The sequence below is a fragment of the Euprymna scolopes genome, chromosome 26, assembly GCF_053919585.1.
Source record: "Euprymna scolopes isolate OS-2025 chromosome 26, ASM5391958v1, whole genome shotgun sequence".
NCBI classification, from domain to species: domain Eukaryota; kingdom Metazoa; phylum Mollusca; class Cephalopoda; order Sepiida; family Sepiolidae; genus Euprymna; species Euprymna scolopes.
Genome location: NC_136507.1, coordinates 60,903,294 through 60,930,026, shown reverse-complemented (window position 1 = coordinate 60,930,026; position 26,733 = coordinate 60,903,294). Strand labels below are relative to the sequence as shown.

At 36.9% G+C, this 26,733-nt stretch overlaps 1 protein-coding gene across 2 annotated transcripts in view; it reads right to left on the bottom strand.

Annotated features, from left to right (window-relative positions):
* The window catches only part of LOC145248106 (potassium voltage-gated channel subfamily KQT member 1-like), a 760,452-nt gene that overhangs the window by 431,690 nt on the left and 302,029 nt on the right, over positions 1 to 26,733 (bottom strand). For both annotated transcript variants that reach the window (XM_080109897.1, XM_080109898.1), the window contains exon 3: positions 7,971 to 8,097. In XM_080109897.1, coding sequence (XP_079966023.1) covers positions 7,971 to 8,097 — 127 coding nt within the window. The remainder of the gene's footprint in view (positions 1 to 7,970; positions 8,098 to 26,733) is intronic.

Sequence of the window (26,733 nt, the reverse complement as noted above, 5' to 3'; positions counted from 1 at the left end):
AAATGAGAAGAGAAATGACTTGGTGGATAGAAACAAACAGTTTTATTAAGTGTTGTGTCCGGAGAAATGGGTTGTCAGAATCATGGAATATTTGAATGCAAAGTAAACAAGCTCATTTTAGGTTAAATACTATTTACTACAGTTGAAACACAAATTATATTTACAGCACAATATGCACCACATGTTAGCACAGCCGCCATCTTGTCCATTCTCCCTGTAACTCTCTAGTCTTTTTTCTCTTCATCTATACAAGGGCAATAACTCTTACTTCCTTTATTAGAGTTATTTCCCCTTTAGATTTTGATCGTTCTAACATTAAGAAAAGGAAAAAAATAAACTTAGAACCCAAAAAAAGTTCACTCTGCTGCTAAGATTTTGCTCTTAGCTACAAAGAAAGTCCTTTGTGTAATAACAATTATGAAAGATAGAAAGAGAGAAAGAAAGACGGTTTGGGAAGACTTTTTTTTTAGTACTTACTGCTGTGATATGAGATTTTCGATCAATATAGGTTTTTTTTTAGGTTATAATATTTTTAACAAAATCGAAAAGAGTACATTCTCTTTGTTTTCAATTTAAGCTTACATTTTGCAATGTCGTCTTTTTCTTTTTGAATAAAAGTCCTCTCGAGAAGATTAGTTGAAATATCAGCAGACAAAGATAACTTATGTGAAATAATGTTCCGAGAGTGTTCTTTTATAGCGATCAATTTATTTTCTTCTTTTCCTGAAGGTACAACCTGTAAACAAAAAAACACAGTTCTTTGTATTTTGATGTTCTCTGAAGAGGCTAGAAGTCTGGTAAAAAGAAAACTTCCTCCTTCCTTTTTTGAATCCCATAAGAATAGAAATTCTTTTCTTTTTGACTTAGAAAAACTGCAGTTTGAGACGTGTCAGTTTTCTTCAGGCTTTAGAAGAAAATATCTAGTGATAGACACTTTTATTTCATAGTCAGAATATTTCCCACATTCTCTTCTCCAAGCTGGTATTTTCCGACATATTTAGCTACAAATCCTCGACATATTTCTAGGATTTCCTGAAGTAGATTTCTTTCAGCGAGATATGAATACGTCAGGTCACTTAGACGCCATCACTTCAACATTGTAAACTTCGCCAGGTAACTTAGATGAGTTCACTTCAACATTTTAACGTCGTGTTTAGTACATTAACATATTTTGAATGTCCATTCCATTCCAGTTCGAACTGGCAACTTCAACTTAGATTTTATCACAAAATGCAGGAATGTGCAGATCAATCACCAGGCAGAAATTAGTTAGATGACCAACAACATCAGCAGCAGTATGCAAACTCAAGAGAAAGGAAGAAGAGGAAAAAAAACGAAGGAAAAAATATATCCCCCCAAAATTTCTACAGACAAGGAGGATGAATTACCGCCCACATACAAAAATATAATGTAAACAACCGTAACAGTCTATCAAAAGGGATACAGTCCCTCCTTTAAAAATTCTACAAACTCACCAGATCATGCACAAAATAATCACTAGCATCTAACATGAGAGTAATTCACATTATAGACACTGGAAATAATGCCCTAACTTCTACCAAGTTTTGACAACTATTTGAAGAAAAATATGAGGCAGTAAAACAGGATTTCCACAGACTTTTAAAAGCTGGTATAATCAAAAAATCAAAATCTCCATGATTCTCACTAACCCACTTAATTCCAAAATCAACTCGAGGAAAATGGAGAGCATGTGGTGACTTCAGACATCTAAATCACCCAACAAAGCTAGACAAATATCTTATCACAAGCATCTGCAACCTCAAAAAACAATGGTATTTTTACAAATTGACCTACTACAGGCTTATCACAAAATTCACATTCAAAAGGCTTACATTGAAAAATCTTCATTTGGCCTCTGAGTATTAATTTATGCCATTTGGTTTGCAAAACAGCAGTTTGACCTTCCAAAGATTTATGGACAGCATATTCATGGATGTTGGCTTTGTCTTTATGTACATTGTTGACATTTTTGTGTTCTCTGAATCGGAATAACAATGCCACACTGACATCAGAAAAGTTATCTCAATTCTTGACGAAAACCATCTTAAAATCTCTGTCAACAAATTCCAATTCTATAAAAGCAATATTGAACTTTTGGGCTACAGTGTAAGTGCTGAAACACTTAAGCCGATTGCACAGAAAGTTAAAGATATAAAAGAAAACTTCCAAGAACCAACAGACTTCAAATCGCTCTGAGGACTCCTGGTAATGGTTAATTTTTATAGAAAATTAATCCCACAAGCTGCAGATGTGCTACTGATTTAAATGTCACACAATACCACATAGTCACAGATAACTCCAACTATCCTGTAAATGCAACACTGTGCCAAATGATAAGTGGTGAGTCAATTTATATCAGTTTCTGCTCATGGGAACTATCAGAGAGCCAAAAGAAGTTTTCCATCTTTAATAGAGAGCTGTTAGTGGCATACCAGGCAGTCTTGCATTTCAAACCACAAATTACCCTGTTCTCCGATCATAAACTTCTGTTGCTAGCATTTAAAAAAAAGATGAATCAAATCAGATATATTAAATTATCACGGAATATGTTGTAGATGTGCTGTACATTAGATAGGAAGAATACATTGTTGCTGACTGTCTATCTCGACTAATGTATGCAGTGACCATAGATCCCTGTAATTTACTAGCCATCTATGAATAATCAAAATCGGATGATGAACTTGTCAAATAGAAGAATCATTTGAAAACGTACAAAATGCAAGGATCATACATTCGATGTGACTTATGGGCATCTCCTCCCATACCTACATAACCGAAGTACTACACAGGAGGATCTTCGACATGTTTCATAGCATCTCACATGCATACCCTACACTAACAACTAAGTTAATAAAATCAAGATATTTTGGCAGACATGGGCAGATATATACGAACTAGTGCAAAAGACTGTCTTTGATGTGAATAAAAATATTTCCAGGCACACCAAAACAGAAATCATACCATTCTTTACTATCTGAGAGATTCGAAACACTTCAAACTGACATCATTGGCCCATTACCACCTATCACTATATATGATAGTGTATACCCATCTCCTGATAGATATGTACTTACATGCATTGATAGAGCAACAAAATGGGTAGAAGCCACACTTCTACAGAACACATCTGCTTCCACCATCGCATTAGCTTTCTTACACACATGGGTATCCTGCTTTGGAGTTTCATTACATGTGGTAACAGATCGAGGAAACAATTTTGAAAGTAAACTGTTCAGAGACCTATCCATGATAACTGGATTTCATAGACTCTACACAACGACATATCATCCTCAAACCAACGGAATTATTGAAAGATCATGCCAAATCCTAAAGACTGTAATCATGGCACGAAAACAGAGTTGGTTGGTCATACTACTTGGTATTAAGAATATGCCCCGATGGCCAAGGACTTTCTCCAGCCGCCATAGTTACAGGAATCCAACTGCTGTTGCTAAAACTCATATTGGATAAAGAAAATCCAAATTTAAATGGAGATGACATAAAAAATATTGCTACAGAAATGCAAGAGTTGGATATAGCTCTACTCTCAGGAAGACAGCTACGTACAACATTCAAAGTATTTATACAAGAAAATTTCAAATCAGCAACCCATGTGTGGCTACGAACAGATAAAATTCGAAAAAAAATAGAAGCTCCATACTCGGGACAACATAAGGTCATCCAAAGACAAAGCAAACATTTCCAAATAGAAACACTACCCCCCCAAAAAAAAAATTTTAGTGGCAAGGCTAAAACCAGTTAGATTCAACCGTGCTAACAATAATAGTAACTCTAATGACAAAAACATTAAAGAACAGCAGATGACAAAACATCAGGAGACACATCATCTCAAACGTAAAATACACAAGACACATCACAACTATATTCTGTAAGATGTTCAGGCAGATGTGTTTGCTTTGCGAAGCACAATGATCATATTTACTACTCATAAACAATGCAACAACAAAATCATATATAATTTTTACAAAATGTTCATATCTTTAAACTTAAAGAAAATTTATAGATTTCCAGCTACGATATAACTGGAAATGTTTTCTCAATTATTAAATAATTTCTCTCTGATAGGCTTATAAGGGTAGTGGTTGATGGGCAGAAATCAGAAGCCCGCAGTATTAATGCTGGAGTCCCTCAGGGGTCCATCCTGGGCCTAACTCTCTTCCTGATCTACATCAATGATCTCCCAAAACACATACTGAAATCATTCGTTGACATTTATGCTGATGATACTACCATCTATAGCAACACATCAAAGGCAACACATCAAATGACAAAGTTCTCTCTAATTCTCTCTCCTCTGATCTTGAGCGCATGGTACAATGAGGGAAGAGGTGACTGGTTACTTTTAGTGCATCTAAAACCAAGCTTCTATCTTTACATCATCAATTCTCTGATCCCCATCTGGCATCAATTGAAATGGATAGCTCTCGGCTTTGGGAGGTTCCATGTTTTGACAAGCTTCTGGTATTGACCTTTACTCCTGAAATGGAACACGTATATCAAATCTGTTGCCAAGGTCGGTAGAAGTGCACGCTTGTGGAACTCTCTTCCGTTTGCCTGTTTCCCACCTGACTACAACTTGGATGTCTTCAATTCCAACATAAACAAATTCCTGATAAACTGCCCCCTTAAGTAAGACACTTTATCAAATCTCCATTACTAACGATTACTACAATATTATCCCATTGATTACTGTACACGCAATAACCCTTATCCTCGAGTAGCCTCCAGTCCTTGAGAAGTGGTGACTCACATGTTAAAAAAAAATAGCCTTTCATAAAAGTTTAGGAGATAATAATAAAAAGCTAAACATACCCCACTAGAAACTAATATATATGATATAATATAAATAATAAAAATAAAAATCCAAACACACCTTTCTAGAAGCTAATATTTTGTTACTTATAAAGTTTGCTTTAAACTTTGGAGGCATTTATCTATTTTGTCTCTATCTACATAGAAAGTTGATCGATTGTGTGTTTTAGTATTAAACTAAACGACCCATAAAAGGTATCAAAAATGGTCTGCCGCTGACAATTTATGGCACTTTTTATGAAATTAAAGAGAAATTCCTCAGGAGTTGCTCTCCACCAAAATGAACAAATGCCAATGTTTGCGACTGCAACCATCCATGAATATTGGATAAATTATATAAACCATGATTTCAAACATGGCCGTATTAGTGTTGTAAGCTATCACATAATCAACGCAACCACCAAACCTAAAGAAAACAGAATTTTTTTCAGGGAGGTATATTTTTTTTTTTTTTGCAATGGGAGATATGTTGGAGGGTAAGTGGGTATGAAGTCTCAGATTTGAAAATTCTGCCAAAAATTGCTTTTTTAGATCAGTATATCTTCGAGAGAAGATAGCCGTGTTCAGATGAGTGTCAGGAAAAAGTGTATGCGTCTTTCTTCATTGTTGTTTGGAAGATCTCTAATTGCTCTGCAAACCACCAGAGGTTTCCAAACAGAATGTGTCGGATATATACTCGAGAGTAAAAGCAATAAAAAGAATATGCTCTTGTCATAGCCCTAGTTATTACACAAAGTTTCAACTCAATAATATGAAATATAGATAGCCTGTGACTTAATGGGTTCAAGATCATTAAAAAAAAAAACTTTTAATAAATAAATAAAGAGTGATTCTCCAAAAATGACATCCATGGAATCGTAAATAATATTCACAATCTTTTCTGTAATTCAATAATTTTTGATACCCAAAACCTTGAATTAGCCACTTCAATCATGTTCAACAGTTTTTGCATCATCTTATCACAGCATTCAATATTGTCAGTATCTCTTACACACTTTCCTTTTAACACTGCCTTGATTATGCCTGTGATAATCTTATTAAATTCACGGACAGTCTGAAAATAACACCACAAATAAAATTCTGGAGAGGTTAGGTCTGGTGAATGTGAAGCCAATTCCTGGTCAAACTTCCTACAGATCATCAAGATGTCCTCACATATAATTGAATGGGAATAAAACAAAGACTGTTGAACATACATGACTGAAACTTGGTGGACACGGCAGGCATAGAATGAATTTTCACGATTTGCCTATGCATGGGTATTGTTGTCACATGCGGGCTGTATGTAAATGTATGCAGCATTCATCCGAGGTTGGTTAAACCAGCTTCCTCCAAAGTGTCATAGGATACAGGAAATTTACAAGTCGTCCCCAATTATATGTATATTTTATTCAGGGGAGGTGATGACGTTAGGTTTTGCAATTCTTTCAGGGAGGTCTCAACACTCTTCTGCATACGACATGTGGTATTACCAACTTCTACATACGACATGTGGTATTACCAACTTCTACATACGACATGTGGTATTACCAACTTCTACATGCGACATGTGGTATTACCAACTTCTACATACGACATGTGGTATTACCAACTTCTACATACGACATGTGGTATTACCAACTTCTACATACGACATGTGGTATTACCAACTTCTACATACGACATGTAGTATTACCAACTTTTACATACGACATGTGGTATTACCAACTTCTACATACGACATGTGGTATTACCAACTTCTACATACGACATGTGGTATTACAAACTTCTACATACGACATGTAGTATTACCAACTTTTACATACGACATGTGGTATTACCAACTTTTACATACGACATGTGGTATTACCAACTTCTACATACGACATGTGGTATTACCAACTTCTACATACGACATGTGGTATTACCAACTTCTACATACGACATGTGGTATTACCAACTTCTACATATGACATGTGGTATTACCAACTTCTACATACGACATGTGGTATTACCAACTTCTACATACGACATGTGGTATTACCAACTTCTACATACGACATGTGGTATTACCAACTTCTACATACGACATGTGGTATTACCAACTTCTACATACGACATGTGGTATTACCAACTTCTACATACGACATGTGGTATTACCAACTTCTACATACGACATGTGGTATTACCAACTTCTACATACGACATGTGGTATTACCAACTGGTACTGAACAGGCTCAATGTTGCTTGACTTTGATTATTTAATGAGAACCGGCGGAGGAATGTGATTATGCCATATATATCATCTGCTTTAGTACATCTATCACTAGTCTCATACTCTTAGACAGGGTCCAAAAGAAGTGTCTCCAATCTAATAGGTACCACACCATTAACCAAGCTTCAACCCTTGTCTCTTCATCACAACCTTGCATTCCTGTGTCTGTTTTACAACTAGTTTAATGGAATATACTCTGATGAACTCATAGCACTTATGCCCCCTCGATGTACATACTCCCCACTAACCCAACAAAAAGCAAAATCTTACTCTTTCACTGTTGAGGTTTCTAGATACCGGAAAGCCTTCTTCTTACAGACTGTTAGACTTTGGAATTCCCTCCTTGTTTCCTGGTTTCCTGACTGTACTAACCTGTAGAAATTTTAATCTAATGTGAACACACACCGTGCTCCTTAACTCTCCACAGTTTCCAGTTGGATAGGCCCCCAAATTATATCCCAGTCACAATATGCCTTTGTTTGGGGTGAAAAAAAAAAGGTATTCAGATTTTCCGATTTCCCATTTGATGTTTGTTTCTGGAAAATTTCAACCCATGAAGTGAAGAAGCCAAATTACGCCTGAAATTTCAACTCTTTTTTTCTCTCTCGTTCTATTCATATTTTTATGTATTTGCAAACACAGGCAGGATTTGCATGTTTGTTCCCTGCATATGTCACCAACAAGATATATCATCTCTTTTGATGATAGACTTTTAATATTTGAACTATCTTTTCATAAAATCCTATCTGATGAAATTTTGTTTTTATACAGATGCGAATAGTTAAGGCAGATTTATTGACAGAACAGAATTAAAAAGAATAATAAAAAAAAAATCACAGAAAAAAAGTAAATCTTTACTTGCCTATAATTGAAATTGGTTTGCGAGCAAACCGTATCCGTCCCCGGAGTCCCATATATTTGCTCCGACAGCCTGCCGACCACAATCTGATGCCATATTCCAGACCAAAAAACACTACAAGTACTATTTCCTGTAATTAAAAATAAATAATTAAATAAATTATTTAAATTCTATTTGTTTATGCGATATTTGTTTCGTCATCGCTTCTGCAGAACAATGTTTGCATCACTTTTTCTTTTATTTTTGCAAGTTTACTGAGTTAATTGCTTCTGTATTTTGCATCTAAAACATATTGAATCGATTTAAAAGTTCTGAATACTTTTTAATATTCCATAATACCGACTGTAGTGGCCACCTTACGGATAACAATGAACTCTTCTTCTTACTATAATATGAGAATATGCCTGATTTTTTTTTTTTATAATTATAAAATATTCCCATATTATCAGTTTTCTGGGTGGGATTACATAATGTTGAAAATAAACTGTAGCGAAGTCAGTTATCACGGTGCTAATAACATGATACAACAATATCAAATGTAAATTTGTGAGAGTTCTTGACGAGCCGTTCCATATAAGTTATTAAATTTACCAAATTTTCATTACTAATGATTACTATATTGACCAATTTCTGCTGTACACTCTTTAACCCTTATCCTTGAGTGGCCTCTGGGCCTTGATAATGTGGTGATGCCTTTGTAAAAAAAAAAAAAAAAAAAAAAAAAGAATATAAGTTTCATATGTTAACTTTAATGTTGTTTAGGTAAAACTTTTAAAATCTCACACTATACCATTTTATGTTAGTTTTGTGATACCCAACTTTCAAATAACAATGAACTATTTCACTTACTCCAAAGACCGGAAGAATGTGCCTGTCGCTGTTATGCACCCTTGGCAGTCGACTTGACGTATAATTACTTCCTTTCTTTATTGTATTTATCTTTTTCTTTTTCAATATATTTCATTTCTATTAAATATTGACTTGTGTTTTTCGTCTGGATACTTACAGGCCCACAACAGAAGAACAAAAAGCAAAAACGTGAAAAAAAAAGAGGATTAATGAGATGGATGTATTGTCGGCTTAATGATGAACAATATTATGAGAGGATTGGAAACGATCAGAAAAATATTTCTTCATATATTTGTTTTCGTTAATCAGTACCACTTATCAAGACCAAAAATGACACGAGATCGCCAGATTATCAGTTGAATGAGAAAACTGAAAATACCCAATGTATTTAGCTAAGTTTGAATACTTATGGGGACAGTTCATAAAAAGTATTTGCTGACATTGAATTTATAGATGACCATGTTGTAGCCTGCAGGGAAGCAGTCCCGTGGGAATGAGTTCTTGATCTTGGAAAAAGCAAGACGATGACGAGTTTCAACTCTGATCGATTTTTGGTGGTGAACTCCAAACCTCTACGACATTTACCAGTAGTCATAATTATCAAGGTGTCTGGCAATTTACGGACTGACTCGAACCATGAGACCGTCCTTTGTCAGAATGAGGCATGGTTCGACTCGATCTTAGATTTACCCTCCCAGGTATTACGTTTTCCTTTTTTTCTTTAATTTTCTTTTTTTACTCTTATCCATCACAAACAAAGCACAGTACCACTTGGACGTAAATGGTAACTATTTGAGACCATATTTATAATGACACTATGTAGGGAGTTGAGCAGCGAGATGTCTGTTCACATTACATTTAACCTCCCACACGTCAGTACAGTCAGGGAAGCAAGAGTGTAGGAGGGAATTCCAAAGTCTATTAGTTCAAGAGAAGAAGCTATTAGAGTAGAATGCTTTCCGACATTTAGCGATGTTTACAATGAAGGGGTGGGATTTTGTTGTTTATCAGGTAAGTCGGGGATATTTATGTCGAGGAGGCACAAATGCTATGAGTTCGTCAGAAAGTATTTTATCAGAATACTTGTGAAACAGATACAGAGATACAACATTGTGGTGATGAGGGTGCAATGCCTTTTGCCTGAGGGATTCCGTCAGGATATTGCCGATGGGTGTGTTCTTGGTATTTTTCTTTACCTCACTAGAGTAACCTCTTGGGGGAGTTGGTTTTCCTCACCACTCGATCTTGTGTTGCCTTTTCTTGCATTGGGAAGCAAGTAAATACCAGCTGAATATTACCCATAATGCAACAGCGGAAGACACCTCATTTCTATTTCTGAAGTGACATCAATAAAAGTCCAAATAAAGAGAGATAATTTATAACTTATTACGCATTTGAAATCCACTTAAACTTTAACAGACGAAGAATTACATCCCATAGAAATACTATGATATATGGAGACAATGCTGAAGTCAGGAATTAAGTGCAATGTGACACCAGTCGAGGTTCGCTTTGGCATCAATATGGCAACCTAAGAACTAATTTGAACAATCAGACTATTGGAATGAATCCTACGAGATTCATACTCTTAGGCATCACCTTTTCCTTCTGAAATGGGTTGGGTATCAACGAGTCGGTTCTCAACTATATTTGCTGGAGTAGAAAGCAAGTAAATACCAACAGAATGCCGTCCAAAATGTGACAGAAGAAGCTCTGTTTCTATTTCTGAAGTAACATCAATGAAGAGTTCTAATAAAGGGAGACAACTTATAACTTGTGGCATCATGACAAAACTGTAAAAGTATAATGGTCGCAGATAAAAGTATAATGGTCGCAGTTAAAAGTATAATGGTCGCAGTTAAAAGTATAATGGTCGCAGTTAAAAGTAAGCATACAAAGATGACTAGAAATCACATTGCGACGCAAAAATTAGGATCTCTCAATTTCTTGAAAATCTGAAATAGTGTTGTGAACAATAGTCAATCAACACTTCTCCAATCACCATGAAGTTTTTTTCAGGACAACAGACTATATTGAATTGCTTGCCCAGCCGTTTGCCCCAAATTTCATCTTATGCTCCTGTAGAGTTGAATGTAATAATCAAAGAGGAAAACACCCCCGTGTGTGTGTGCGTCGTGCGGTCATACAACTTACCTTCGGATGGGATCTGAGAGAAAGAGAAATTAAAGATGGCAGCCATGGATTTATAAGGTGTAGTCTCGTGGAATCTCACGAGATCTCATCTTCCAATGCACATGTATGCAAATGGAATGGGGTCAGTTTTCTGATAAAATGCCTGTTGGCAGGGGCAGTGGTGAGAGGCGTGCTGGAAGTTGAGAGAGAAAGTTGTCAGTGACGAATTCTAACTGGACTTTTGCCTATTGTATTTGCCAAGAGGCAAAGCTTGGAGTGAAACATCCGTCCTCTCCAGTAAGAAAAAAATTCAAGGGTCAACTTTCTGCAAGAAAGGTTATGCTAACGATTTTGGGGGATTCCGAAGGGCCTATTTTGGAAGTATTTGGTTCATTTTGTTTTGCTGTTTACCAGCCCATTTAATCTTTTCTTTGACGGTTCAGAATCTAAATTCGAATTGTGGTAGAGAAAATTCCTGGGGTATCTAAGGATTCATGAAATCCTTAGGTACAATAAAGTTTCTGAAAGGTCGGTGCCAAGACAGCTTATAGAAGGGCACAAGCGTAGACGTGTGGAGATCTGCCAAACTTTACTGAGTCGTTACAACAATGAAGGTGAAATATTTTTCGAGTCGTATAGTCAGTAGAGATAAATCGTGGGTTCATCACTACAAACCTGAAACCAAGAAACAAAGCTTGGAGTGAAACATCCGTCCTCTCCAGTAAGAAAAAAAATTCAAGAGTCAACTTTCTGCAAGAAATTTGGGGGGATTCCAAAGGGCCTACTTTGGAAGATTTCCTAGAGAAGGGGAGTACAATCAACAGTATTGTGATTTTTTTAGTGTCTGAAGTAATTCGCACCGAATGCTGAGGATTACTGTCAAAGAAGGTTTTGCTTTAGCATGATAATACACGCCTATATGTTTCCAAATCAACCATTAAAACCAGTAACGAACTGGGTTTTGAGGTGCTGGAGCAACCTGCATACAGCCCAGATCTTGCTCCTACTGACTATCTCTTTGCTCCACTCAAAGATGCATTATGGAGGTCTCATAAATTTTCTTCTGATGAAGCAGTGCAAAAAAACGGTGCATGACTGTGTGACTAGCCAAGAACTTTCTTCTCACATGCCATTCATAAGCTTGTAGACCGCTGAAACAAGTGCATCGAAATCGGTGAAGAAGATTATGTAGAAAAATGATAAATCTTTTGTGTTTTTAAAATAAACAAAAACAATAATAAAAAAAAAAGTGCGGATAAGTTTTGATTAACCCTCGTAAATTAAATAAACCAACTTTAAATAATATTTCTAAATAGAACAATTAAAATGATTCTATTGCAACAAACAATTAATAACATTGAACTAATTATTAAAATAGATTTTCGTTAATGTAATATGCAAATTAGAGTTCTCATTGAATACAGATTTCTTTGGAATACATAGTATATGTAAAAATGATGTTGGAATGCAAATGTATATAATTCCTTTTCAGTTTGAAAATTAATTTGTGAAACAGTGAGCCTTTTGTACATATTTAGTAAATTGTGAATAAATAAACAGATACAGGAATACGATTTTATTATAATATATATATATATATATATATATATATATATATATATATATATATAGTTTTAACAAAATCAAGACAACAGAGAATGGATTGATAGCAACAAGTAGTGTATTTTCTTTGTTTCTTACAATTGTTTCACGACTATTCGGACAATTTCAAACCTTATATCGTTTGAAAATATTCACAAGAACGGCCTCTTTTCAGACATTGAGAAAAACACTTTTTAATGAACAATATGGAATCCAGTTCCTTTTAAGGAAAACCATGTGATAAAAAATTTACCTACATTTCTTCCTTTAGAGGTTTTTTGGGAAACTATTAACTACTGTACACACATTAACCCTTATCCTCAGTGGTCTTGATAATAGTAACCCTTTTGTAATATATATATATATATATAGTGGTCTTGATAATAGTAACCCCTTTGCAATATATATATATATATATATATATATATATATATATATATATATATATATATATATGTATATAATCATCCACATACGGTATTGCTTTGTTGTATCACTCATCAGTGTGGCTGGACTAGCACCTTTCTCTAGCTATGGATTGAGCCTACAACCATCCAGTTGATAGTTGGCAGTTCTAACTACTGGACCATGGATCGGTGCTCGTAAACGACTTCATCAGATGTCAATTAAATAAACATTCGCCAATCGCTTTTACAGTGCTCAAGCTGCTAGTTTATTTATAAACAAACAGTCAGCCTCGCTTAATAGCCAAATAAGCAGTGGGTGAGATACATTTACAACAGTGCTCAAGCTGCTAGTTTATTTATAAACAAACAGTCAGCCTCGCTTAATAGCCAAATAAGCAGTGGGTGAGATACATTTACAACAGTGCTCAACCCAAAGAGGGGGGGGGCTTAATATATAGTCATCCATATACAGTACTGTCTCATTGTATCACAACTCATCACTGTGGCTAGACTAGCACCTTTTCCTAGCCGTATATATACAGCACAATCACGTTGATGCACAGGTTCTCGCCAGTTCACCAAAGTTAAGCAACGTCGGGCCCGGCCAGTACCAGATTGGTGACCATTTGGGAAGGCGAGGTGCTGTATGTACCACGAGGTAAAATCTCAGGTTGGGAAACTGGCACGGTCTATCCTTATTTCTTAAGCTGTGGTAGGCAACCCATCTAGTGATGGCGTCAGAATAAAAAATACCCTTGATAGCTCTGGCTATACATCAAGTATTTAGCTATGGACAAGATTTGAATTACACCAAAAACTCGTGTAATGAGTTCAATCTCGAATTCAGCCACGTGTTATGTATAAACATAATACGGCATAATCATGTTAACAGACCAGTTCTCATCAGATCACCAAAGTTAAGCAACAGTGAGCTTGGCTAGTATCAGATGGGTGACCATTTGGGAATTCTAGGCACTGTATGTGCTCTCTGCTTATCTTGGTATTGTTTCCAGTCGACCTGAACCTCCACTTGCTGCTGATATTTAACAATGCCGACTCAGAAGAGGTGTGGTTGGAGATCGCGCAACTCTTGCCACAAAAATTCCAGGCACATGCACTCTTATAGTGGGTAGCTATGACTTGTCAAGACTGAAAGAAGCTATCATGTATGTATGTGTGTATGTGTGTGTATAGAAATTGTAATATGAATATAGGTAATATTATATTATTATATCTTAAATATACGGCATAATCATGTTGACACACCGGTTCTTGTCAGATCACCAAATTTAAGCAACGTTGAGCCTGGTTAGTACCAGATGGGTGACCATTTTGTAATTCTAGGCGCTGTATGTGTTCTCCGCTTATCTCGGCATTTGTTTCCATTTGTCCTGTACATACACTTCACTGACCACTGGTATTTAACAATGTCGACTTAGGAGAGGTGTGGTTGGAGATTGAGCACCTCCTGCCACCAAAATTTCATGTGCAAGCACCCCTACGTGGGTATCTATAGTCTGTCAAAGACTGAAGAAGCCTGTATAGAAATATAATATAAAAATATACTTATGTAAAGGTAGCTATATGAAAATGTTTCTGCTTCATCCTCAAAAGAAATCATCAGGTTATCATTTAACCGACAGTTTACTTTGGGAATGAAACAAACGTTTCTGTGCAACTAAATTACTGTAAATCTATTTCATACTTCTACTAAGTCTTATTTATGTATTGAGCATCATTGAAGCAAATACTGAAACAAAAAAATATGTACTTAATACATTATCTTACAAGTATATGTATCGAACCGTAAAAAGATCAAGCATATATATCTCTGTTCACATACATACACGTAGATATTGTGTTTCTAAGCAATCCAATTCCTATACAAAGTCGTGTAGGCAGCTGTTTCGAATGATTCGGCAGACACTTACAAAACTCATTATTTCCATGGCACCATTACTAAAAAATGAATGAAGAATACATCAGAGGTAGACACCATGCAGGTGAAGTAACCGTGTTATGTATTTATTGCTCTCTCTCTCTCTCTCTCTCTCTCTCTCTCTCTCTCTCTCTCTTTATATATATATCTAAATTATAATCACACCTATAATTTACATGCTTCTATTTTTTACATAGCACTATTAGTCAAATGTGAAAAAAATAATTTTTAACTGAAAAATTACAACAAAAATATGGTTTTCTCTTATCATCATCACTATATCATCATATCATATCATATTATTATATTTAATATATAAAGAAACGTCAATCGGATTCCTGAAGTTAGAGCTCTCTAGAATTGCATCCAACAAATCTATATTTGATTCTGGCTAAGCAAACTAGTACAGGATTTATTGCTTTGTTCTTTCCAAGAAACATTTTAAATTCCAGTCGATTTCATCAATTACATACCATATCCGGACTGATATTTCTTTTGGTAGGATACATTTTCAGACATACACTGTAATTTACATTTGCTAATTTACTTAGGTTGATTAGCCAATGATATTTCTGCAATTATTTTAAAAAACTAATATCTCAGTATTGAGATACGTATTTAAATTTACGTAGTACATTTAGAAGGAATTCGATTCAAAGTAAATATTTATGTATAATTTACAATTTTCAATTTCTCTCTATATATGAGCTTAATAGAATATTTATCGAAATTAAGAGTACAATAGCTTAAAATAACACGAAATTTGAACATTTCTGTTTAAAAGATATTTATTTACAAAATTAAAATTCGTCAGAATACATTTCAGTTTCTTATCTAACATCTAACTCTTTCCTTCCCTTTATTCACACACAAGACGGACAGCATATTGCCAGTTTCCCCCTCATTACACTCTTAAAGTGAATTCTTTCTCCCTCTCTCTCTCTCTCTCTCTCTTTCTTTCTCTCTCTCTCTTTCCCTTTCTCTTTCTCTCTCTCTCTCTCTCTCTCTCTCTGCAAGCTGATACTGATTGAGCCATATGTGTTTTCCCACGTTATTTTCGCCATTGAGACATGAGACTATATATTTTATCAATTTTAATTACTATTCAATTACTATTTAATTACTATTTAAAAACAATTCATTTAATGAACAAGCAATGCTGCATTTATTAAACTGAACTTATTCGCCTGATAGTCAGGGACCCGAACCTTGGATTAACCACTAAGGAGGCTGTCCTATCAGCAGGTGCAAAGTACTGGGACTGCTGTATTGCCATCTGGTGAATAGATTCTGAACCATGCAGTAGCTTCTGGTGGGGCCTCTCGATGCCATACTAGTGGGTAATTGTTACGGTTTTACCTTGTCATGTGCTACATAAAAAAAATTCCTGTCTTTTTCTCTGTTACTTTCCCTCTATGTCCTGCTCTAACCAAGATTGTCGACCTGTTCCACAAATCCAAAATCCTCAACATGAAATATCTCCAGAAAAAAAGCACGAATAAACCTAGAACCCCATCCTCCAATGTAGACCCCTACTACCATGTCTCCTTCTCCAACATCAGGGGTCTACATTCCAACTTTCTAGAGGTTGAAACCCAATTATAGGAGACAAAATTGGACATATTCTTCCTAAGCGAAACTGGCATAGGGCCGACCACTTCCCTAGACAAGTTCATAATTAAAGGATACTCTAACTTAACATCTAAATCTGAACCCCAAGATCGCCATGGTCATGGTATATGTGCCTACATTAAAGATGACTTTGCGTGAGGTAGGGATATCTCTAGTTAAGACCCTAATTTACCTTACATGTGCTTCCAGGTTGCACTTGCTTACACCACTGCATTTATATTTGCCCTCTATCGCCCCCACAACAGCGGAGTTACTATCTTTAAGAGCATATCTGAGAAAATTGACCACATCCTGTCTGCTCATCCTTTGGCTAACGTTCACATTTGTGGTGACTTCAATGTCCACAATGTGGAATGCTGACTCACTCGAACAAGACAGATGATGAGGAGAGGTTCTGTCATGATTTCGCCATTGCCTATGACCTCACCCAGATTGTTCACAAACACATCCGTGTGCCCGATATTTCTGGTCAGTATGCTAGCCTTCTAACCATTTTCTCACAACTTCCCCTGAGCTATGTTCATGTTCTGTTCTGTCTTCTCTGGGATATTCCGACCACTCGGTTGTATCAGTTAAGATAAAAACGAAATGTAATAAGTCTTCAGACATACCTCTTCACTGTACTGTATATCGATACTCTATGGCTGACTGGGATAGCTTCCGTACACTTATAACTGACCTACCCCTGCATTCCATGTTTAAAAAGGATGTGTCCTCTATATTATCAGACCTGACCGAATGGTTAATTGTAGGCATAGACCGATTCATACCATCTAAAAAATTCCAACAAAACCTAAAAAGTCAATCAAATCTAACCCTCTTTTTTCGTTTGTGCTCATATCATTCTATGTAGTTTTATTTTATTTTTATTTCTCACACATCTTAACCATTCTTAATTCACTTATTTTAAAACAATTTCCTGACTAATTTTTTTCTTTCTTTTTACCATGTCACATCGAGGTAGTAGTGGGGGGGGGAATCCCTATTAGCTTATTTAGATGACAGAAGAACTTTATTTAAGTAGGATACTTAATATTAACAGCCATGGTAAGTTGCAAAAAAAAAAGATATATAAATGAAAAATTATAAAAATTAGAAAATTTAAAAAATAAGTGCCCCCAATTTAACTTTCACTATATTCGTAACTGAAATATGCTATTTTTCCTGAGTGGATGCTATGCTCTGTGCCTGACCTTAATGTCTGTCTATAAATACAGAATACGAATTCCGAATCGCCATGAACTAGTTCTTGTAACTGGAGAAAAACACCTAACGGCTAGCTACGAAATCCCAATATACATTTTACCTCCAAGACGACTACCTCTGTCTAACCTGCATGCGCAAAAAAAACCTTACCTGAAACTCTAAATCCTAATGGAGATCTGTTATTTGTAAGTAAATAATCCCTGTCTCTTGAATGCTAACAATCTGCTCCTTCCCACCAAACCACCACTTAACTCCTACATTGCACAGCGTTTGTACATTGCACAGCGTTTGTAGTGGAATCTTTAACTTCCAGCCCCTAACCCTCATATGCTAACTGCTTAGTCATCACTAAACATCTATACAATTCTACCTTTTAGACATGCATTGGAGTTCATTCCTATTCCTGTTAGATATTTAACAGCCAAAGTATGTACTCGGAAGCAAAGTGCACTGAATTACATAACTATGTCTCCTTCTAGATAGCTTTGCAATGATTAATACGAAACTGAACCGATGCTCCTTGTTATGCTAAATGTCCATGACTCTTACTTGAAAGCTGAAATTATCTTCCCTCAATAATAGAAACACACTTTGTACCTTCAACTTTATTCGCATCTACTTAAAACCTGCCCATATATCTATTTACCTAATTACACATGACTCAAAATTTACTGTTTTATCCGTACTATATTGCACTCACATCTCAAGCCCTGCTGACATCTAAAATATAGTTTGGACACAACTCGTAGTTCAATTCTTAACACCTACTCACACTTTAATGTTATCCTAGACCTAAGCTAACATGAATAAAATAATGAAAAAAATATAAAGGGAAAGCCTCAACCCACATTATCTCCTTTCTAACAAGCTTTCTTACAGTTATAGTTGCTTACACTGCATGAGCTCTACACCCCCCCCCCTTTATCCAGTAACAATGAAATAGCAATGTACCTAAATCACTTTGAGGAGTGTAACTATTCAGCAGATATATAACCTCTACAAACTAACCCAGTAACATTAACTAACCACGCGGGGTCACAGAAATACCTGGATTAGAACCCAGGCGTGGAGCAAACCCTCTCAGTGCTGACGGACCCAGTAGATCTTCCCAGATCATCCGTCTAGGAGAAGGAAAACTCTGAAACTAAACCAAAGGGGAGGGAGGACTCTTCATTCTTGGATGACAACCTTCCTAGAGCTGGTGACTCAAATAAATTACCGGTTTGCAAACCTAAATTGCTTAAGGAGTAGATAGGCTCTGTCTATCGCCCGGCTTCCATACTCCTTCTTTGCCTATTAGTCAGGTGCAGAGACACTATCACAGTGATTCGACAGAAACACCCAGTGGTAGATCTTGTCTCTTGTCTAGGGCAATGAATGCCGTTTCCCCTCTCCCGACACACCCCACCCTTAAAACTGGGCACTTGAGAGTACTTGAGCACCATATATGCCTGAGCAATTAGATTGGGTTGACCTTCCTCTGATGGGTTGAGGGTACCAGATTGACAGTTACTGGCTGCTGTTTCCGACTGGTAGTACAGTATTACAGGTGCCCTAAGTATGTGGTAGCGCTTAGAGCGGTTGCTTCATCAACAGTTGTATAATATCGGGATGTTTGTAGTGCCATGTCGCACATGGAAAGGGACCCTGCACTCATCCCCAGTGGGCTTTCCTGAGGCAACAGTCCTAGTTGAAGAAAGATCAACTGATGGTCTACTTGTGATGCATGTGTGATACTCTGCATAACCTCCTGTTCAGCTCCCCCCTTACCTAACTGAAACTCGTTAAAAAATATGATGACAGTACAATCTAAAAATAAGCTTAAACCAGGCTTACGGTCAAACAAATCCAACTTGCCTCCTCCCTTGAGGCTTGCATTCACAAATATCCGTGGGTTTAGAACTAATTTAGCTGATGTTGAAGCATTTCTCCTAACAAATACTCCGGATATCTTAGCACTAAGTGAGACTAACCTACACTCCTCCATCCCCTCTAACTACTTTTACATGCCTGGATATCTCCCACTCTGCCGTAAGGACTCTGACAGACACATGCACGGACTTGGAGTTTACATTCCTAATACCCTTCCCTTGACTAGAGAAACAAACCTAGAATCGGATGATCAAGCCTTTATGTTCTTTAGACTAATCATGCAACACAACTTTAGCTACTTTTACTTTCTCTACCTCTCTCCCTCGACCCAAGACTGAACCATAATAAACAAAGTCTCTGACAGCATAGACACAGTACTCTCCCTCGACACTAGCACACAAGTACATGTATTTGATGTCTTTAACATCACAAAAACTGGCTTGGATTCTCTACTTACACAGATGCAGCGGGCAGCACAACTCATAGCTTCTCTATATCTCATTCCCTATCACAAATTGTTACTTTTCCAACCCGTTTCCCTGACCAGGAAGAACAACACGCATCACTTTTAGATCTGTTTTTGATCACAGTTCCTGGTGATTGTATAATGAATGCCGACAGCCCACTTGGGAACGCTGATCATGCAGTGATAATGGTTGAAATCGACCTAAACTCTAGAGCCAAAACTGAAGAGCCAGTGCTCAAAACAACAAGATATTATAAAAAGGCTGACTGGGAAGCCATCAGAGATCTTATCAGAGATGCCCCATGGGGAAATATTTTTTCTCTTCCTGCTGAATGGTTCAAAACTGCAATCGTTCCACTGAATGGTTAAAACTGCAATCGAAGCGCATGTTCCCATGCGGAAATTTAATAGCAAGCCCCACTCTCCCCAATAGTTTACGTCGACTTGCGCAACTGCCATTGCTCAAAGGCAGCATGCATACCGCAGATTTAACTGACATAAGTCCAGTTCAAACAGACAGAAGTACATAGAAGCTAGAAGTAACGTTAAGAAAGAAATAGCGACAGCTAAGAGAGAATTTACGGAAACCACTAAAAAATGCATTGAAGCACAAAAACTAGGAACTCGTGACTTCTGGAAAATCTACAACAGTGTAGTAAATAATGGGCAATCAACAATTCCCCCACTAACAAACAATCACGAGGTTGTTTGCTCAGCAACCGAAAAGGCTAACATGTTTGCCAGTCGGTTTGCCTCAAACTCCACACTGGACCCTTCCAACCACCCCCTACCTGAATTTCCTTTGCGGATAGACGCCACACTAGACGATCTGAAAATCACCCCTGCTCAGGTGCATGCTATCATAAAAAACCTTGACACCTCAAAAGCATGTGGACCCGATCTCATCCCAGCTGTGCTATTAAAAAAGTGCTCAGCCAAAGCAGTTCCAGTTCTCTCCAAACTCTACAACAAATCCCTTAATGAATCTTGCTTTCCGGGCTGTTGGAAAACTGCTTCTGTGGTACCAGTATTCAAGTATTCTGACAAAAGAACTGACCCATTAAATTATCGCTCCATTAGCCTCCTCCCACTTTTTGCCAAAATATTTGGGACCTTAATTAACCATGCTCTAGTCCATCACCTTACAGATGCTAAACTTCTGACTGACCAACAATATGGGTTTAGACAAGCCCGTTCCACAGCAGACATCCTAACTGTAATCTCTGAACGTATATACCATTCACTGGACAAAGCGGGGGAGGGCAGAGCGGTAGCTCTAGATATATCTAAGGCTTTTGACAGGGTATGGCACAAGGGTCTCCTCAGGAAAATTAGATCACTGGTAGAATACTTAACATAATTAAATCCTTCTTAGATAAGAGAAAAATTCAGGTTGTCCTCGACGGTCGTACATCTAAACAATATGATATAAATGCAGGAGTGCCCCAGGGGTCTATCCTTGGACCTCTAATGTTCCTTATATTCATAAATGACCTCCCCGACAAAATTGCCTCTGAGATGGGTATATATGCTGATGACACTACACTCTATAACAGGCATGACAGGAAAACAAATGAACACATATCTAAAGAAATGGCAGAAACACTGGAGGATGACCTCCAATCTGTAGTGGAATGGGGACAAAAATGGATGGTCATGTTCAATGCCACCAAGACTAAACTAGTTTCATTCAATAATTACAAGAAACCCTCTCTACCACCTATAGCAATGGCCAACGACTCTTTATCTGAGAGTACGTCTTTCAAACTCCTTGGCCTAATGTTCACAGGAAACATGAGTTGGAACAACTACATCGAGGGCATTGTCAGGGCCGTTGCAAGAAAGGTGGGCTCTCTCTACCATGCTAGAAAACTACTAACACCCGAAAGTATCCTGTACCTCTATAAGGCCACCATTCGCCCATGTATGGAGTATTGCTGTCATATTTGGGCTGGTGCATCGGCTACTAGTCTCTCGCTCCTTGACAACGTTCAAAAGAGAATCTGATAGGCCCTGAACTGGCATCTAAGCTTAAGCTTCTGTCCCATCGACGAAACGTTGCATCCCTCTGCCTGTTTTACAAGTATTTTAATGGTGAATGCTCAAACAAACTACAAGCACTTGTGCCCCCACGACGTGAACACCCTCGACAGACCCGACAGGCTGCAAAATCCCACCCCCACACTGTAGAGATCCATAGATGTAGAAGATCTTTCTACTCCAGTAGTTTCTTCCCCAGAACCGCTAGACATTGGAATTACATACCAAGTCCCTGCTTCCCCAACTTTACTGACGTTCAGAAGTTCAAGTGCAACGTAAACCAACATCTTGCTGCCCAAATCCCTACATAGTACCCCAGTAGTTGTTGCCCCTGATAGTAGCCCCCTACACCAAAGTGGCAATGTGCCTTGCTTGGGGTGAAAATGTAATAAAAAAAATTTTTTTAAGTTATGGTTCTCCTCAGAATGTGCTGCTGCCATCGCGCACAGAAATCACTTTTTCCATAGCTACCAACGTAATAGATGCACTGACACTAAAGCTGCTTTCAGGACTGCCAGTAACCACTGTATAAGAGTAATAAAAAAAGCAAGAAAGCTATATGCTCAGTCTGTTAAATCCAAAGTAGCTGAACAGCAGCTTGGTTCCCACCAGTTTTGGCAAATAGCAAACAGGATCTTGAACAGAAGCGTGCGTTCTATCCCAACCATCATCAATGGACCTGAGGTCATCTCGTCAGCATCAGACAAGGCCAAACTATTTGCCAAGAACTTTGCAGCTTCTACCCTATGCGACGAAGTCCATCAACTCCCCAGATTTCCCCCTATAACAGACAACATGCTATGCAACATACAAATATCTGTGCGTGAAGTTACCAAGCTAATCAAGAACTTTGATTCCAGTAAAGCAACTGGTCCTGACAGCATTCCAATTATAGTGCTGAAAAAGTTTCAACCAGAACTTGCCCCCATACTTACAAAACTGTTTAAGCGTTTCCTTAAGGAGAAGTGCTTCCCAACATCCTGGAAAACCTGATCAGTATGCTCTCTATTTAAGAATTCAGGTGATAAGTCGTCTCCCTCTCAGTACAGACCAGTAAGTCTCCTATGTGTCATGAGTAAGTTGCTGGAATCCATATTAAATAAAGAAGTAGTCAACCACCTCAGCAGAAATAACTTTCTTAGTGATATGCAATATGGTTTCCATTCTGCCAGATCTACAGCAGATATGCTAACAGTTACATCTCATAGGATTAGTGAATCTCTTGACAAAGGCTTCCTTTCTAGGACATTTGCTCTTGACATATCAAAGGCCTCCGATAAGGTATGGCATAAGGGCCTACTTCACAAGATTTCCAGCCATGCTATAACTGGAAATGTTTTCTCAATCATTAAATCATTTCTCTCTGATAGGCTCATAAGAGTAGTGGTTGATGGGCAGAAATCAGAAGCCCACAGTATTAATACTGGAGTTCCTCAGGGGTCCATCCTGGGCTCAACTCTCTTCCTGATCTACATCAATGATATCCCAAAGCACATACTTAAATTATTCGTTGACATTTATGCTGATGACATGACCATCTATGGCAACACCTCTAAGGCCGTAAATTCTCTCTCTTCTGATCTCGAGCGCATGGTACAGTGGGGGAAGAGGTGGCTGGTTACTTTTAATGCATCTACAACTAAGCTCCTATCTTTACATCATCAACGCTCTGATCCCCATCTGGCATCAATTGAAATGGGTGGCTCTCGTCTAGGGGAAGCACCATGTTTTGATAAGCTTCTGGGCTTGATCTTTACTCCTGACCTGAAATGGAACACATACATCAAGTCAGTTGCCAAGGTCGCTGGAAAAATTGTAGAATCCTTCTACCGCTCCAGAAGATATCTCACTCCTGATGCAATTCTCTATCTATATAAAAGCCAAGTACGTCCAAGGATGGAGTACTGCTGCCACATCTGGGCAGGAGCTGCTAAAAACAGCCTATCCTGCCTTGACAGAGTACAAAATAAGCTTCTGTCTTTGTTTTATCGTTACTTCCATGGAAAGTGCTCGTCTGAGCTACAATCTCTGGTTCCCTCTCGCCAATCTTCCACAATAAACACATGTCTAGCTGAAACCACTGTCAAAAATTTTCCCCACTCTTTAGCTGTGCCAAAACCAAAACGTAAATTCCATGAACAGTGCTTCTTTCTTAGAAGTGCATGCCTGTGGAACTCTCTTCCGTTTGCCTGTTTCCCACCTGACTACAACCTGGATGTCTTCAAGTCCAACATAAACAAATTCTTGATTAACCGCCTCCTTAAGTAAGACACTTTATCAAATCTCCAATACTAACGATTACTACGATACTATCTCATTGATTACTGTACACTACCTTGTAAAATAAAAACAAAAAAACTTTTAACATTCTATTTAAAAATAATAATTTGGAAATAAGGTGTATTATTGACCGAAGAATTGAAATTAAAGTCAACATTTTCTTACGTCTGATAAAAATTACGTCAAGTAAAAATATGAACAAATGAGGAGTAATTTAATTCTAGAATTATATAATTGATTTATATATATATATATATATATATATATATATATACTAGCAAAAGTACCCGTCGTTGACTGGGTTCAAAAACAGCCTACAGAAAATGGACTCTCATTTATAAAAGTATGATAGGTTATGAAAAGGGAGGATTGTAATGAGATAGCTTCGAATTTGGGGGTATCAAAACCAAAGCAAAATATGATGAAAGTAAAAATAAAATAGATAAACCCCATAATTTATTATACCATACCTGTTCACACTGAAACAATTATCACAATATTCTGTGGATCTATATTAAAAAACCTTGTTAAACTTTGTGACATATTTCCATTCTATGAAGGTCAGGTGCAAACGAACACCCTATAATTTTATTATACCATATTTCTTCAAACTGAAACATAATTATCAAAGTATACTTACGCAGATAGATATGAAAAGTCTTTATTAAAGTTTGTGCCTATTTCCATTCTATGGAGGCCAGGTGCGAACGCAGACCCCACAATTTTATTATACCATCCCTTTTTAAGTTAAAACATACTTATCAAAGTATTCTTATGTACATCTATATCAAAAACACTTTTTTTTTTTAATTTTTTAATTTTTTATTTCCATACTTTGTGGACCAGGCGCGTACGCAGACCCCACAATTTTAATGAACCACTGTTCTGCCAGATTAAACATACCCATTCCTGTGTATCGATGAATCTTCTATCATTATATGTAATCAGTTTTTAAAATAGTCAACCATATAGGAGCCTATTCGTGACCAGACACACATACATACACACACAGACATTCAGTTTTATATATATATATATATATATATATATATATATATATATATATATATATATATATATACTAGTAGTTCAGCCCGGCTTTGCTTGGGCTCTATGCACTGTTCATAACTTTATGTGCATATATATATATATATATATATATATATATATATATATATATATATATATATATATATATATTAAAAGTTTGACTCATGTCCAGGTAACCTACATCTAAAATTTCAAGTGTTTAGACCTAAAATTGGCAGAGGAGTTAGGTAGAGTCTACAAAGGTCAACTCTGTAAACTTTGACTTCTACACAGCCAAATTATTACCCCCAAACTCATTAAAAAGCTTGCTGCATGTCTGAATACCCTTTATGTATAATTTCAAATGTTTGGACTCAAAGTTGGCTGAATAGTTTGCTAGAGACCGCAAAGGTCAAATCTCTTGAACTTTGACCCCTTCGTAGCAAAATTTTCGGCCAAAAACTAATTAAAAATCTTGCCCTATGTCTGAATACACTTTATGTAAAATTTCCAATGTTTAAACCAAAAATTTGCTGAGTAATTTGGTAGAGACAGCAGAGGTCAATTTTTTAAAACTTTGACCCCAATTTTGATCCCTTAACATTTATTGTTTTGGGTTCAAATCAACTTAAAAAGTTTGATCCATGTCCAAGTAACCTACATCTAAAATTGGCAGAGGAGTTTGGTAGAGTTTTCAAAGGTCAAATCGTTGAACTTTGACAGCCAAATTTCTGGCCGAAAACCGATTAAAAAGATTTTCCTAAATCTCAGTACCCCTTATGTTCAATCTCGAGTTTTTAAACTGAAAATTGACCGCGTAGTTTGCTAGGGAAATGTACACACACACACACACACACACACACACACACACACACACACACACAATTTCACTTTTATAGATCTATAGATATATATAATACAAGGCTGCCCGGCATTGCCTAGTCCTAAAATACTTTTGAATATGACATTTGAATTCATGCAGATTTTGTATTTATTATTATAGTGGCAATTCTCCATAATTGTGTAGCATTTTGAATGATGACGTTCTAGCACAGGGAAATTAGTTTATATCGGCATCTATATATACAATGATATTAATGTGACCTTCATGGTGTGTCTGAGAAATGTCTCTAACAAACTTCTCTCTGAATATTTAGTCTGCAGAGTAGAAATTAGATACACGGGATATGTAGACCTGTTGTATAGATTTGATTTAATTTTTATTTGAGAAAAATTGTCAAATTTGAAAACAGGAAAGGTTTACTTTGGAAGGATAAGTTAAATAAAATAGTTTTCCTGTTGTTATTTTTG